This window comes from Sciurus carolinensis, chromosome 18 (genome assembly GCF_902686445.1).
Source record: "Sciurus carolinensis chromosome 18, mSciCar1.2, whole genome shotgun sequence".
NCBI classification, from domain to species: domain Eukaryota; kingdom Metazoa; phylum Chordata; class Mammalia; order Rodentia; family Sciuridae; genus Sciurus; species Sciurus carolinensis.
The window spans coordinates 8,117,578-8,133,118 of record NC_062230.1 but is presented as its reverse complement, the minus strand read 5'-3'; the positions used below and the strand labels follow the sequence as shown (position 1 = coordinate 8,133,118).

Genomic DNA, 15,541 nt, shown 5'->3' with positions numbered 1-15,541 from the left:
GACATGAAAATTAAATGCTGGGTTTGCATCCTGATCCAGGAAAAATAATACCTATGGGCAACATTATTAGGATAACTTATTATATGTAATGTAGACTAGATATAAGACTATCAATATGAGGCCGGGCACCATTCCAGCAGCTTGGGAGGCTGAGACAGGAGCCAGCCTCAGCAAGGGTAAGGCGCTAAGCAACTCAGTGAGACCCTGTCTCTAAAACAAATACAAAATCGGGCTGGGGATGTGGCTCAGAGGTTGAGTGCCCCTCAGTTCATTCCCCGGTACCCACTCCCCACAAAAGACTATCAATATTAAATTTCCTGAATTTGATCATTGTACTCTGACTATAGAAGAAAATATGCTTGTTTTCAGGAGAGTCGCAGTAACCTGTTTAGGGGAGAAGAGGAATGATGTACGTAACTTCCTCTCAAATGACTCAAAAAAAAAAAATGAAATGCTAAAAAGAATACTGAATGTCGTGGGTGTGAGAACAAGGATTTGGGGTGGTTTCAGAGTAGACTGGTCTCACAATTAACCTATTTTCCCTAGTCTTAAAATTTTTATGATTATTTTATGTGGTGCTTTAAAAGTATTACTATGAATTTCAACCATCAAATTTAAGATTCCTGTCCCTCAGTTCTTCCTGGTGGAGTTACCGCAGTTTTGACTGAAGTACCCACTGGTAAGGCCTCTATTGGCTCATCTTTGTCTGAAATGTTTTCACTTTATCTTTTATTACGGACAGATTGGTGTCCCCCACATTCCGATGTTGCCCCCAATGTGACTGTCTGGAGATAGGGTCTTTACAGTAATGAAGGTTAAGCGAGGTGCTGTACTTCGGTCCTTTGTGTTGGGTCTTGAGGTCCCCCCCTGGACAGTTGCTATAGAATCTAACCCTGTCCTGATGGAGCTCCAGGGCATTTGGTTGTGAGCGATTATGGTGTTCCCATCACGGATACTTCATCCTAACGGAAGGCCTAATGTCCAAGTGTCTGACATGTGAGCAGGTGTCTCTCATGGGCAACTTCTTCATCCTGCAGATGAAGAAGTTCTTGTCTGACCTGAGTCCAATCTATTCCTGCCACTCTCCAAGAGAACACAGACTAGGGAAGAGGTTAGATTTAGGCATGTCAGTTGGGTGAGACACAGGAGGCAACTCAACAAAAGCCGTGATGAACAGAAGCAGTGCGGTACTCACAGATCCTGGAGACAACAGGGAAGCACACCTCACGGGGCCACTGGGAAGAAGAGGGAGCCATCAGGGATGAGCAGGCTCACCCAGCAGGTAAGAGACAGAAAGCAAGGCACCTGTGGACAGAAGCCTTCTGTGAGGTCCAGGGTTTTACTCAGGGGAGTTTCTCATGGAGAGTTTTAATTGGTGACTTAGGAGCAAGAAGGCACAAGTTTTGGGGGGTGACACAGTAACTGGGAGGTAGTCACTGTAGGAAATGGGAGGTATGGAGTCAGTGTGGTGATGAAGTAGTTTGCATCAAGGGGTTTGCATAGGTAAGGTGTCACCGTGAGGTGATTGTTGAAGGCAGATATCTGCATGAACCACATTGAGGAACTGGGAAGAGTAAATCAGTCTCTCCCTCTCCTCTCTTTCTCTCTCCCTGCCTCTCTCTGTCTCCCCTAAACCCCATGCACCCCTTTGGAATTTAATCACATCTAACACCTATTCCACAAAATTTCCATCCATTTTTTTTCCTTTCTGGGATGAAACTGAAATATTTCTTCCATTCTTGCTCCCAGTTTGATAATTCTTTCTCTGCCTCTGTCCACCCTGGTTTTAAATATGCACTTTGTGTTTTAATTATAATTTTTCTAATCTTCATTTCAGGAGTTCTGCTTTGTTCTATAAAAATATTTTTCCTCTTTATTCATATTTGTAAACACCTCCTTTTGATTAAGTCAGTGTGTTTAAAGATGCTAATTTCATATTCTTTTCCAGTTGATCGAACATTTGGAGTTTTTGTAGGTGGGGTTCTTCTGACTTTTTCCTGCCGTTTCTCACTCTTGCTCTGTTGCTCTTGGTGTGTTTCATCACTTCTAAATGTCAGCAACTCCTTTTCCTTGTTACGCTCTCTGTGGAAAATTATTTGTGATCTGAGAAAAATATAGGCTTCTCCAGAAATTACAGTTGGTGTTTTCAGGTGACATGGAGATGACATGAAGCTAGGCCCACTTAAATCAACTTGGAGCTAGAGAATTTTTGAGCCACCCACATAGCATCAAGTCAGGCTAGGAAACAGCACAAAGACAGGTTTATGGATACAAATTCCAAGCGGACATTTCTCCTACCCTTCTACTTACCACAGTTTGTCATGGTTCTTTGCTTTGTGCTCTTTGGGCCTGGGGGTTTCTTCTTGGATCATCTTTAGCTTGTGGGTAGGGTCCTTTGAGACCCCAGTTTATCCGAGACTCTCTTCTCTAACTTGCCACTATGGATGAACTCTTGGGTTTTGTCATCTCTCCTTTGTAAAGTTACAAAACAAATGTTAAAGAATTAACCAGTGTGTTTCTCAACCATTGGGCAGGCAAGATGAAGACAAGAGTGCAAGGAGACTCCCAAAATACTTTCTGGTTATTGGCATCAATAAACTTAGGATAAAGGAAGTTTAAAGTTCAACAGTAGCAGAGTAAAAATAGGATGAACTTCTCAAGGTACTCACCTTTGTTGGCTGAAGAGAGGAGGGAAAACACTTTTCAATATGTTGGGGGACTACTAATTCAGTGTGTCTAAGAGAGGGAGGAGAAAACTTTCGATCAATATTGCCAAGGGGTAGGGAAAGAGAAATCATTTGGAAGTGTAAACTCCAGAATATAATTTAAAATTAAAACCAAGCAAATGTATCACCACACAGTGTCTATCATGTTCTGTTAAAAAATGTGCTGTTAAAAGATAGAATTCAAATTTCTTTTTATTATGACCATAATATGACCTATAGGCACATGTTTTAAAATAAATTATAATGGAAAGATTGAAAATATATCTCAGCTGGGTGTTGTGGCACACACCTGTAATCCCAGAGGCTGCAAGGCTGAGGCAGGAGGATCACAAATTCAAGGCCAGCCTCAGCAACTTAGCAAGTCCCTAAGCAACTTGGTGAGACCCTGTCTCAAAATAAAAAAATAAAAAGGGTTGGGGATGTGACTCAGTGCTTCAGTCCCTGGGACCACAAACAAAACAAAAAAGAAAATATATCTCAGACAACAGTAAATGGGAAAAGTTGAAGTGCTACTATTACTGTAGAATTTTAGGCAAAAGTATACCAGATTTCAAGTATTTAATACAGAATTGTTAGCAATAGTCACATTACTATATTACAAGGAAATTCTGCATTTTTTTTCACTTTCTTTAAAGTCAAAAATACATTGTTCTCTTAAAACTACTTACAGGAAATTTTTTTTTTTTTAATACCTTTATTTTGTTCTCTTATGTGGTACTGAGGATTGAACCCAGGACCTCATGTGTGCTAGGTGGGCACTCTACCACTGAGCCACAACCCCAGTCCCACTTACAGGAAATCTTAATCAAATATTAGCAAATAAAATCAGGCATCATATTGAAAGTATCTCAAACATGATCAGTTAAGATTTGTCTTGCTAAAATGGCCTTCCTCTTCATCACTAGAAAATCTAGTAATCACATTAAGAGAGCTATAAGAAGGCCATTTTCAGTCATTCATTGCTGTGAGCCAAACACTCTTGCTCAGGGTGCTGGTGAACCATCAGGGAGACAAAGTGATGGTCCTTTTGTCTGTGAAACCTAAGTACTAATGGATTAAGCACATAAGGTGTTGTGTACAACAGATTTTCAAATCACTGGGGAAAAGTTGATGAATTCAATAGAAATTCTTGAAGTCATTTGTTAAAAAAAAATTAACCAGAAACCAGTATATGTGATAAAGTTGCATAAAACTAAATATATACAAATGAATACAATAGGAGCTAGGGATATAGCTCAGTGGTAGAGCCCTTGCCCAGCGCGTACAGGCCCTGGGTTCAATCCCCAGCACTGCAAAAAACAAATCAACACACACACACACACACACACACAAACTGAGGACAATAATACTGAGAAAATCTAAGTAAGAATGGTGGATTGTATCAATGTTAATATCCCAATTCTGATATTGTACCATAGTTTGACAAAATGGTTACATGGGGAGAAATCACAGAATATAAGGGACCTCTGTATTATTCCTTATGAAACTGCATAATGTACAATTAAATCAATAATAATTTCAAAAAAAGAGAGCCTGTAAAATATGACCTCATTCATGTAATGTGTATTTATTTGTGCATTGCATAAAGAGCTGTATGAGAGGGCATTCACCAAAATGTTGCCAGTGGTTAACACATGTGGCAAATCTTGGAGCAGTTTCTCTCCCCTGAATCATTGCTCGTTCTGGGTCCCATCACGACTTGTCACAATTCCTGTGGCCAAGCTGCAGGCTCCATCAGCACACCACCAGACCCTCAGACGCTCTCAGGTGGGACAGATGAAGGAGAGCAGTAAGTTCACTTCATTGCGCACAATGAGCTGATTTGGGTGGATGTTGTCAGGCAGGGCCAGGCTGGAGGTCATTTCCCATGCATCCACAAAGGCCACATGGAGGCCAGCAAAGGCAGCCCGGAGGAGCCGGTTCACCTGCAGGGTGAACCAGTCGCTGCCATACACAGACTTATAGCCAGTGTTGGCCAGTTTGATGACCACAAGAGTGCTGGGTTCCCGGTCCAGCAGGGCCATCACAGCTGTCCGAATCCCTGCCAGTCGTCTTGCAAAGATGAATGGAGGGAAGGTGGTGAAGTGGGCTCCCAAACCCAGCACCACTACGGTGTGGGGGCCCCCAGCCAGGCCCCACAGCTCCCTGGCCACGGAGTGCAGGGAGGCCACTGGAGTGCGTTGGGAGCGCAGGGGCCAGCTGTGGGCTCGCCAGTGCAGCACTATGCCCCGAGAGGTCTCCACGGCCATCAGGGGCCCCACCTGATATGTGGCATGTAGGTCCACTGGTTTCAGGGCTGTTGGGAGGACAAGAGAGAAGTTTCCATAAGTTACCAAATGACCATGCACCATCTGAAGTTACAAATAAAACTTTCTGCTCCTGCTTGCTTTACAAGATTGAAGCATTTGGTTCCTAAACTCTAAAACCTCTTCCTATCAATACCAATGCTATCCATCCAAACTCCTTTACAGTGTACTTTCCTCTTTCCTTCTTTTCTTTTCTGTGGGATCAAACCCATGACTTTGCACAAGGGAAGCAAGGACTGGACCGTGGAGCTCCATCCACAGCGCTGGCTTTTAACTTTCTATGGCATTTGACTTCCCTCTGCTGGCCAACCTCTACCGGAAACTTTCTTCCCTTTTTCCTTCTGTAACACTACACTATCCCATTGTTTCTACCTTTCCGGTTAATCCTTGCCCATTTATTTGCTTCTTTTTTTTTTGCACTCTGTAAAAGAAAGAATCCCCCCAATTCTGCCCCTAGAATCCACTTTCCTTTTTCTTTTAATCTACAATGTATTTTATTTACTACTTCTTCTTTTAACCTGCTCTGTGCACCCCTACACATCTAGAAAGACTAGATGTTTCAAATCAGGACTTAAGTGTGTCCACAATGTACACAGCACTATTGTTGAATAAACTACACACACATAACAATGTTTGGATCTAAAAGCATCTTCTAAGTAGGATCTTCAGGGCCTAGAATCCTTCATTTCTTCCATTTCCTTCTCTCCTTTGTCACACGTGACAGAGGCACAAGTATCACTCAGATGTGATGTTACAATTTCACTTCCCAAAGTTCTTTTCAGAACACTGCCTTTCTGTGACTTTTAACACAAAGTGTACAAAATGTGTTAGTTTACTAACTCCACTTTTGTCATACATTGTCAATCTCTGTATATCTAGAGACTAGATATAGAATTAAGACTCCCTTATCCAGTACACACACAATATATTCAGTACAGCAAAGTTAAATGAAATACCCCTTACAAGGCAATGGGTAAGTGGGAATTTTCTAGCACACTCTAACAAAATACCTTTTGCAACTTCTTCCCTCCCATCTCCCTCAACCCCGTGAACAATCACTGACAATATACTATTCAGACGTGGTTTAACAATTCCAAACAGTATATTCCATTAATATCTCAAAGCTATTTACAAAAAGTTTTATTCTACTACTTCTACTTTTAAATATATCAAACACTTATAAATATATAGAAAATACAGATATTCCACATAAAAACATGTCCACTATGCACACAGCATGGGTAAATAAAATTACAAACTTAGCAATGGTTATAATCGGAGGCATCTTCTAGTAGGACCATATTGTCCTTGAACCTTTCCCTCCTCACTTCTCTCTACTTTCAGTCTGGTGTAAAAGTACAGGTATATGCAATGATTAGAAATGGTTGAACAAATTCACTTCCAGAAGTCATTTATAGAGGACAAGCTTTCCTATGAATTTCAACACAAAATGTACCAAATGTGCTAATTTTACTACTTGGTCACGCACTGGTGACCTTTGGAACATCTAGAACTAGATGTTGCAAAATTGGGACTCATTTGTCTATTGTATACACTACATACACAGCAAAACAAAATACACAAAATGCAGAAAACCGGTGTCTGAAAAGTTCAGGTATAAAGACACTAACATTATCTTTTGCCATCGCTTCCCTCCCACCTCCTTCACATCGCTGAATAAGGACAGACGGTACCACACTGCCCACCGGTGGTTTAACAGCTCCATTCCCAAAAGACAATATTTCATATGAATTTTAGAGAAAAGATGTTTACAAAGTGACATTTTACTGCCTGTATGTTTAACGTATGTATGTTTAGACACTTCTAAACACCTAGACAGAGTAAATATTTCAGGTAAGGGCTCACTGTGTCCACTCTGTACACGACAATCTTGTATAAGATGTACATATGTAACAATCTAACTTGAAAATGTCTTCAAAATATGAGCCCCCTTCACCAATCCAGCAAGACATAATGCTCAAATTTTCAGAAGACAATGTTTCCTAGGAATCTTAACAAAGAACATACAAAATTTGTTTAGTGATTCTACTTCTGTCACACACTGGCAACCTCTTGAACGTCTAGAAAGACTGGATTCTGATTAGGATTTGTTTGTCCTTTACATACACTATGTATACAGCAAAGTAAAACAACTGCACAGACATAAAGAACACTGGTTACTCTTGCCTCATAAGCACTGTTATGGTGCTCTGGAGAACCAGCACGGTATGTGTACTCCTGAACAGGGTTTGGCTATTACTAACTCTCCTTGCAAAAATAAATAAATAATTAATTAATTTTTAAAAATTTTAAAAATTATTAAGAATTTTAGCAAAAAGAAATTTACAAGGAGATCCAAGATGGCGGACTAGAGGGAGGCTGCGTTCCTTGTCGCTTCGTAACTCCGGTTTCAAGCAGAGGATATCTGTTCCTCGGTGAGGCAGTTTTTGCTGCTTATTGATCCCCTGATGTTTACCCCATTTGTCTGCTGTGATGACCTACAGTCTGCCAGCATATCAACGCCTTTTTTGAGTGCAGATTGCTCACTGTCAGGCATCTATCATCCACCATTTGCCTGCCTCTCGCCTGTCCATCGCCTGCCTTACACCTATCCATCACCCAACACACGAGGTTCACCTCCCTATCATCCTACAACAGTCAGCAAACTGATCGCCAACCGCCAGTGGAGCACCAGCTGCCTGCTGTTGCCTGGAGGTTCTCTGCCACAGTACCTGCAGGTTTGATTACACGTGGCTGCTGCCATTTTGAGACAATAGCCAGGCCCTATAGGACCCCTGGCTGGACTGAGTAAGTCCCGTCTCCAGGATACCTCAGCCCGACCGATCACTCCCTGCCTCTGGGACCCTCACTCAACTGACTGCTCCCTGCCGCCAGGACCCCCAGACCAACTGACTGCGCCCTATCACTGGGACCCCAGACCGACTGATTGCACCCGGCATCCAGGATCCCACACCAAACACACGGGACCTCCAGGACTCCTGCCGGACCAACCACATCCCGCCTCCAGGACCTCCAGCCAACCATGTCCACACCCTGAGCTGCAACTCCCCATTTGCCAACACATTTCAAAGCCAGAGCGGCCATCTTGGATAATCCTGGAAGCTGTAGCTCCGATCTTTAGGTGGGGCAAATCCCATCCTGAGATGCCTGCTGGAGGTTTGAAGCTCACTGTCAGGTACCTCTCATGCATCAGGCTACTGAACACTGGGAAGTTTCATTAGTATATGACTGTTATACTGTAGATTTTCTTTTTTCTCCTTTTTAAAAAATTTAAGTTTTTAATTCTTTACTTTTCTTGCTGTCTTTTCCTTTTGTTTACCTGTTCCCTCAGAGTCTCTTTCTCCCTTTTTTGCATGCTAATATCCAATTTCTTTTGATTACACTCTCACCCTTTCTATTTTCTAGAACTTCTGTATATTCTTTTCTTATCCCATTAACAGCCACATTCTACATCCCTTTGCATCCTCTTTGTCCTCCGTTAGAAACTGCAGACCTTATTGCAAACCTGTTTGTTTTACCGAAGATAATATTTGAACTCATTCTGTTTACTATGACAATTTTGTTATTGTCCCCATAGGGGCTATTTGGTCTAGGATTGCATAATGTCTGATTTGGGCACTGCTAATATTGATCTCCCCTTAAAGAAAGGGTTTTGGAAACCTAAAGGGCCACTATAAGCCTATAGGGGGAAATCTGTAATACCCGAGATCTGCACTGCTAGAGGGGAAGATACATGAACAACATGAAAAAACAAGGGAAGAAAATGATCCAAACAAATCTAGATTCTATAGTAATAGAATGCAATGACAGTATGTTAGAAGAAATGTCAGAAAAGGACTTCAGATTATACATGATTAAGATGATTCGCAAAGCAAAGGATGAGATTAGAGAACAAATGTAGGCAATGAATGATAATACCAATAAGCTGAAAGAGCACCTGCAGGAAGCAAAACATCATTTCAACAAAGAGATAGAGATTCTCAAAAAAAAAAAAAAAAAAAAAAAAACCCAAACGGAAATCCTTGAAATGAAGGAAACAATAAACCAAATAAAAACTCAATGGAAAACATCACCAAAAGACTAGACCACTTGGAAGACAGAACCTCAGACAATGAAGACAAAATATTTAATCTTGAAAATAAAGCTGCCCAAACAGAGAAGATGGTAAGAAATCATGAACAGAATCTCCAAGAACTATGGGACATCATGAAAAGACCAAATTTAAGAATTATTGGGATTGAGGAAGGCACAGCACAGAGATACAAACCAAAGGAATGAACAACCTATTCAATGAAATAATATCAGAAAATTTCCCAAGCCTAAAGAATGAAATGGAAAATCAAGTACAAGAGGCTTACAGAACACCAAATGCACAAAATCACAACAGATCCACACCAAGGCACATTATAATGAAAATACCTAACATTCAAAATAAAGATAGGATTTTGTGGGTTTTTTTTTGTTTGTTTTTTGTTTTTTTTTTTTTTGCGGTGCTGGGGATCGAACCCAGGGCTTTGTGTTTGCAAGGCAAGCACTCTACCAACTGAGCTATCTTCCCAGCCCTAAAGATAGGATTTTGAAGGCCACGAGAGAAAAGCATCAGATTACATATAGGGGGAGACCAATACCAATAGCAGCAGACTTCTCAACCCAGACTCTAAAAGCTAGAAGGACCTGGAATGACATATTTCAAGTTCTGAAAGAACATGATTGCCAACCAAGAATCCTATAACCAGCAAAACTAACCTTCAGATTTGAAGATGAAATAAAATCCTTCCATGATAAACAAAAGTTAAAAGAATTTACAAATAGGAAGCCTGCACTACAGAATGTTCTCAACAAAATATTCCATGAGGAGGAAATGAAAAACAACAATGGAGGACAGCAAAGGGAGAAAAACCTTAGAGAAAAACCATTCAAAGGAGAAACCAAGTCAACTTAAAAACCAAAAATAAGCCAAATGACTGGGAATACAAATCATATCTCAATAATAACCCTGAACGTTAATGGCCTAAACTTATCAATCAAAAGACATAGACTGGCAGAATGGATTAAAAAGAAAGACCCAACAATATGCTGCCTGCAAGAGATTCATCTCATAGAAAAAGACATCCACAGACTAAAGGTGAAAGGATGGGATAAAACCTACCACGCACATGGACTCAGTAAAAAAGCGGGTGTTTCCATCCTTATATCAGATAAAGTGGACTTCAAGCCAAAGTTAGTCAGAAGGGATAAAGAGGGACATTTCATACTGCTTAAGGGAACCATAAATCAGGAAGACATAGCGATAGTAAATATTTATGCCCCAAACAATGGTGAATCCCTGTACATCAAACAAATCCTTCTCAATTTCAGGAATCACATAGACCACAACACAATAATTCTGGGTGACTTTAATGCACTGCTGTCACCACTAGATAGATCTTCCAAACAAATTCCAACCAAAGAAACCATAGAACTCAATAACACAATCAATAACCTAGACTTAATAGACATATATAGAATATTCCATCCATCAACGAGCAGTTTCACTTTCTTCTCAGCAGCACATGGAACCTTCTCAAAAATAGATCATATGTTATGCCACAAAGCAGCCCTTAGGAAATGCAAAAAAATAGAGATACTGCCTTGTGTTCTATCAGATCATAATGGACTGAGAGTAGAAATCAATGACAAAATAAAAAAGAGAAATTACTCCAACACCTGGAGACTAAATATTATGCTATTGAATGAAACATGGATAACAACAAACACCAGGGAGGAGATAAAAAAATTCATAGAGATCAATGAGAATGATGATACAACATATCAAAATCTCTGGGACACTATAAAAGTGGTACTAAGAGGAAAATTCATTGCATGGAGCGCATTCCAGAAAAGAATGAAAAGTCAACAATGAAATAACTTAACATTACAGCTCAAAGCCCTAGAAAAAGAAAAACAGAATAACAGCAAAAGTAGTAGAAGACAGGAAATAACTAAAATCAGAGCTGAAATCAATGAAATTGAAACAAAAGAAACAATTAAAAAAATTGACAAAACAAAAAGTTGGTTCTTTGAGAAAGTAAACAAAATAGACAAACCCTTAGCCACACTAACAAAGAGAAGGAGAGAGAAGACTCAAATTATTAAAATACATGATACAAAAGGAAATATCATGACAGACACCACTGAGATACAGAACATAATGAGAAGCTACTTTGAAAATCTGTATTCCAACAAAATAGAAACTACTGAAGACATTGACAAATTTCTAGAGACATATGCTTCTCTCAAACTAAACCAGGAGGACATACACAATTTAAACAGATCAATATCAAGCAATGAAATAGAAGAAGCCATTAAAAATCTACCATCCAAGAAAAGCCCAGGACCAGATGGATTCTCAGCTGAGTTCTACAAGACCTTCAAAGAAGAACTCATTCCAATACTTCTCAAAGTATTCCAGGAAATAGAAAAGGAGGGTACCCTACCGAACTCATTCTATGAAGCTAATATCACCCTCATACCCAAGCCAGGAAAAGACACATCAAGGAAAGAAAATTTTAGACCAATATCCTTGATGAATATAGATGCAAAGATCCTTAACAAAATATTGGCAAACCGTATCCAAAAACATATTAAGAAAATTGTGCACCACGATCAAGTGGGGTTCATCCCTGGAATGCAAGGATGGTTCAACATTCGTAAATCAATAAACGTAATCCATCATGTCAATAGACTTAAGGATAAGAATCATATGGTTATTTCAATTGATGCAGAAAAAGCGTTCGACAAAATACAACACCCCTTCATGCTCAAAACACTAGAAAAAATAGGGATAGTAGGAACATACCTGAACATTGTAAAGGCTATTTATGCTAAGCCCATGGCCAACATCATTCTTAATGGAGAAAAACTGAAACTGTTCCCTTTAAAAACGGGAACAAGACAGGGATGTCCTCTTTCACCACTTCTATTCAACATTGTCCTCGAAATTCTAGCCAGAGCAATTAGGCAGACCAAAGAAATTAAAGGGATACAAATAGGAAAAGAGAAACTTAAGCTGTCACTATTTGCGGATGACATGATTCTATATTTAGAGGATCCAAAAACCTCCTCCAGAAAACTTCTAGACCTCATCAATGAATTCAGCAAAATAGCAGGCTATAAAATCAACACACACAAATCTAAAGCATTTTTATACGCAAGTGACGAAACAGCTGAAAGGGAAATGAGGAAAACAACTCCATTTGCACTAGCCTCAAAAAAAATAAAATACTTGGGAATCAATCTAACCAAAGAGGTAAAAGATATCTACGATGAAAACTACAAAACATTGAAGAAAGAAATTGAGGAAGACCTTAGAAGATGGAAAGATCTCCCATGTTCTTGGGTAGGCAGAATTAATATTGTCAAAATGGCCATACTACCAAAAGTGCTATACAGATTCAATGCAATTCCAATTAAAATCCCAATGACGTACCTTACAGAAATAAAGCAAGCAATCATGAAATTCATCTGGAAGAATAAGAAACCCAGAATAGCTAAAGCAATCCTTAGCAGAAAGAATGAAACAGGGGGTATCACAACCAGAACTTCAACTATACTACAAAGCAATAGTACAAAAACAGCATGGTATTGGCACCAAAATAGACAGGTAGATCAATGGTACAGAATAGAGGACATGGACACAAACCCAAATAAATACAATTTTCTAATACTAGACAAAGGTGCCAAAAATATGCAATGGAGAAAAGATAGCCTCTTCAACAAATGGTGCTGGGAAAACTGGAAATCCATATGCAACAGAATGAAACTAAACCCCTATCTCTCACCCTGCACAAAAATCAACTCACAATGGATCAAGGACCTTGAAATCAGACCAGAGACCCTGCATCTTTATTTATTTATTTATTTTTTTCTGGCGGTGCTGGGGATCAAACCCAGGGCCTCATGCTTGCAGGGAAAGTGCTCTACCAACTGAGCTATCTCCCCAGCCCGAGACCCTGCATCTTATAGAAGAAAAAGTAGGTCCAAATCTTCAACTTGTTGGCTTAGGATCAGACTTCCTTAACAGGACTCCCATAGCACAAGAAATAAAAGCAAGAATCAATAACTGGGATAGATTCAAACTAAACAGCTTTCTCTCAGCAAAGGAAACTATCAGCAATGTGAAGAGAGAGCCTACAGAGTGGGAGAAAATCTTTGCCACTCATACTTCAAATAGAGCACTAATTTCCAGAATATATAAAGAACTCAAAAAACTCTACACGAAGAATACAAATAACTCAATCAACAAATGGGCTAAGGATATGAATAGACACTTCACAGAAGAAGATCTACAAGCAATCAACAAACATATGAAAAAATGTTCACCATCTTTAGTAATAAGAGAAATGCAAATCAAAACTACACTAAGATTCCATCTCACCCCAATTAGAATGGCGATTATCAAGAATACAAGCAACAATAGGTGTTGGAGAGGATGTGGGGAAAAAGGTACACTCATACATTGCTGGTGGGCTGCAAATTAGTGCAGCCACTCTGGAAAGCAGTGTGGAGATTCCTTAGAAAACTTGGAATGGACCTACCATTTGACCCAGCTATCCCACTCCTTGGCCTATACGCAAAGGACTTAAAATCAGCATACTACAGAGATACAGCCACATCAATGTTCATAGCTGCTCAATTCACAATAGCCAGATTGTGGAACCAACCTAGATGCCCTTCAATTGATGAATGGATAAAGAAACTGTGATATATATATATATATATATATATATATATATATATATATATACACACACACACATATATATATACACAAAATGGAATATTACTCAGCTATAAAGAATAATAAAATTATGGCATTTGCAGGCAAATGGATGAAATTGGAGAATATGTTAAGTGAGATAAGCCAATCTCAAAAATCCAAAGGACGAATGATCTCACCGATAAGCGGATGATGACACATAATGGGGGGTGGGAAGGGGGCAAGAATGGAGGAAGGAGGGACTGTGTAGAGGGAAAAGAGGGGTGGGAGGGGTGGGGGGGAAGGGAAAAATAACGGAATGAATCAAACATCATTACCTATGTAAATGTATGATTATGCAAATGGTATGCTGTTACTCCATGTACAAACAGAAACAATATGTATCCCATTTGTTTACAATAAAAATAAATTAAAAAAAAAAAAGAAATTTACAAAACACGTTATACTTTACCACTTCTACTTTTAACGTATATCAGGCACTTCAGAACGTCTAGGACTATATTTCAAAAAAAGTACACAGCTTTATCAACTATATATACAGCACTGACGAATAAAACACACACACACAAAACAGTGATTATAAGATGAAAAACGTCTTTTTCACATCACCAGTCTGGCACAGGACCTTCTTCTTCTCCAGGTCATCTCCATCCTCTACACTGAACAAATGTGGACAGGCGTCGCTCCTGGAGGTGGTTGAGCAACTCCATTTCAAAGTCACTTCCAGGTGACACTTCTTGTCTGTTTTTTTTTTTTTTTTTTTTTTTTTTTTTTTTTTTTTAACAAACGGACATTTACAAGACATGTCATAGTCTAGGGCCAACCTCTTTACATCTAGAATGTCCAGATGTAGCAAAAGTTGTAAAAATTTGGGGGTAAAGTTGAGAGCAGCTTTTTCATATTATGGACACAGGTCTTCTATGAACACCCTTTCCAAAGGGCGGTGGGCACCTCCAATTGGTCACATGTTTCTCTCTTTGGTAGAACAAAGAGCCGCGGTCCTCTGGGCTTCGCTCACCTTCCCGGACCGTAAGGCCTTCGTGGGCCTCGTCGGGACCGAGAGAGGTCTCTTGGAACCGCGCTTGAACCGGTGCGCAGGGCCCTGATGGCCGGCTCCGCTGTGCATCGCCGGGGCGCGCTCTCCGGCGCGCACTCGCCTTCCCGGGTCCTCGAAGACCTCGCCGGCCTCCGCTGTCGTCGCGCCACCCACAGGCGCCGGGTCCTCAGCGGCGGACTGGCTTGGGCGGGACAGTACAGGGTCAGAAGCCCCGGCAGCCCGCGGATCCAGGCTCCGACTGGTCGCCACCGCCATCGGGTCATCCGGGCGTGGGGAGAGGCTCACGGTCCTTCCCAGCCTGGACCCGGCCAGTGCAGTCGCATCCAGAGCTCCGGGTGTCTGCAGGGCAGAGGCACGGCCTATCCCCGGGTCCCCGGCGCACCCTCCGGCCTGGGGCCAGGGACCCTACGGGCCGGGGAAGCGCGCCGCGCTCTCTGCTGGAACTCGTGAGCATCCACTTTCTTTACCATCGCCCTTCCTTCTGGGAATTCGTTCATTTCCACCGCTTCAGTTTTTGTCTAAGATCTGATGCTTCCTGAGCTTCAATTTAACGTGCCCAATCAACTTTTAAAAATTTTCATCGTTGCCTCGAATGCAATATAATCTCCGCACAAATCTCGTTTTCTGTTTACTGAACTTTCCTGCCACCCCTTGTCAGTCAGTATCATCTTGA

At 40.6% G+C, this 15,541-nt stretch overlaps 1 protein-coding gene across 1 annotated transcript in view; it reads right to left on the bottom strand.

Annotated features, from left to right (window-relative positions):
• Positions 1-4,489: 4,489 nt before the first annotated feature.
• The window catches only part of LOC124969884 (NXPE family member 3-like), a 29,575-nt gene continuing 18,523 nt past the window's right edge, over positions 4,490-15,541 (bottom strand). The window contains exon 5 of the mRNA XM_047532882.1: positions 4,490-5,022. Within this exon, the coding sequence (XP_047388838.1) occupies positions 4,490-5,022 (533 nt within the window). The remainder of the gene's footprint in view (positions 5,023-15,541) is intronic.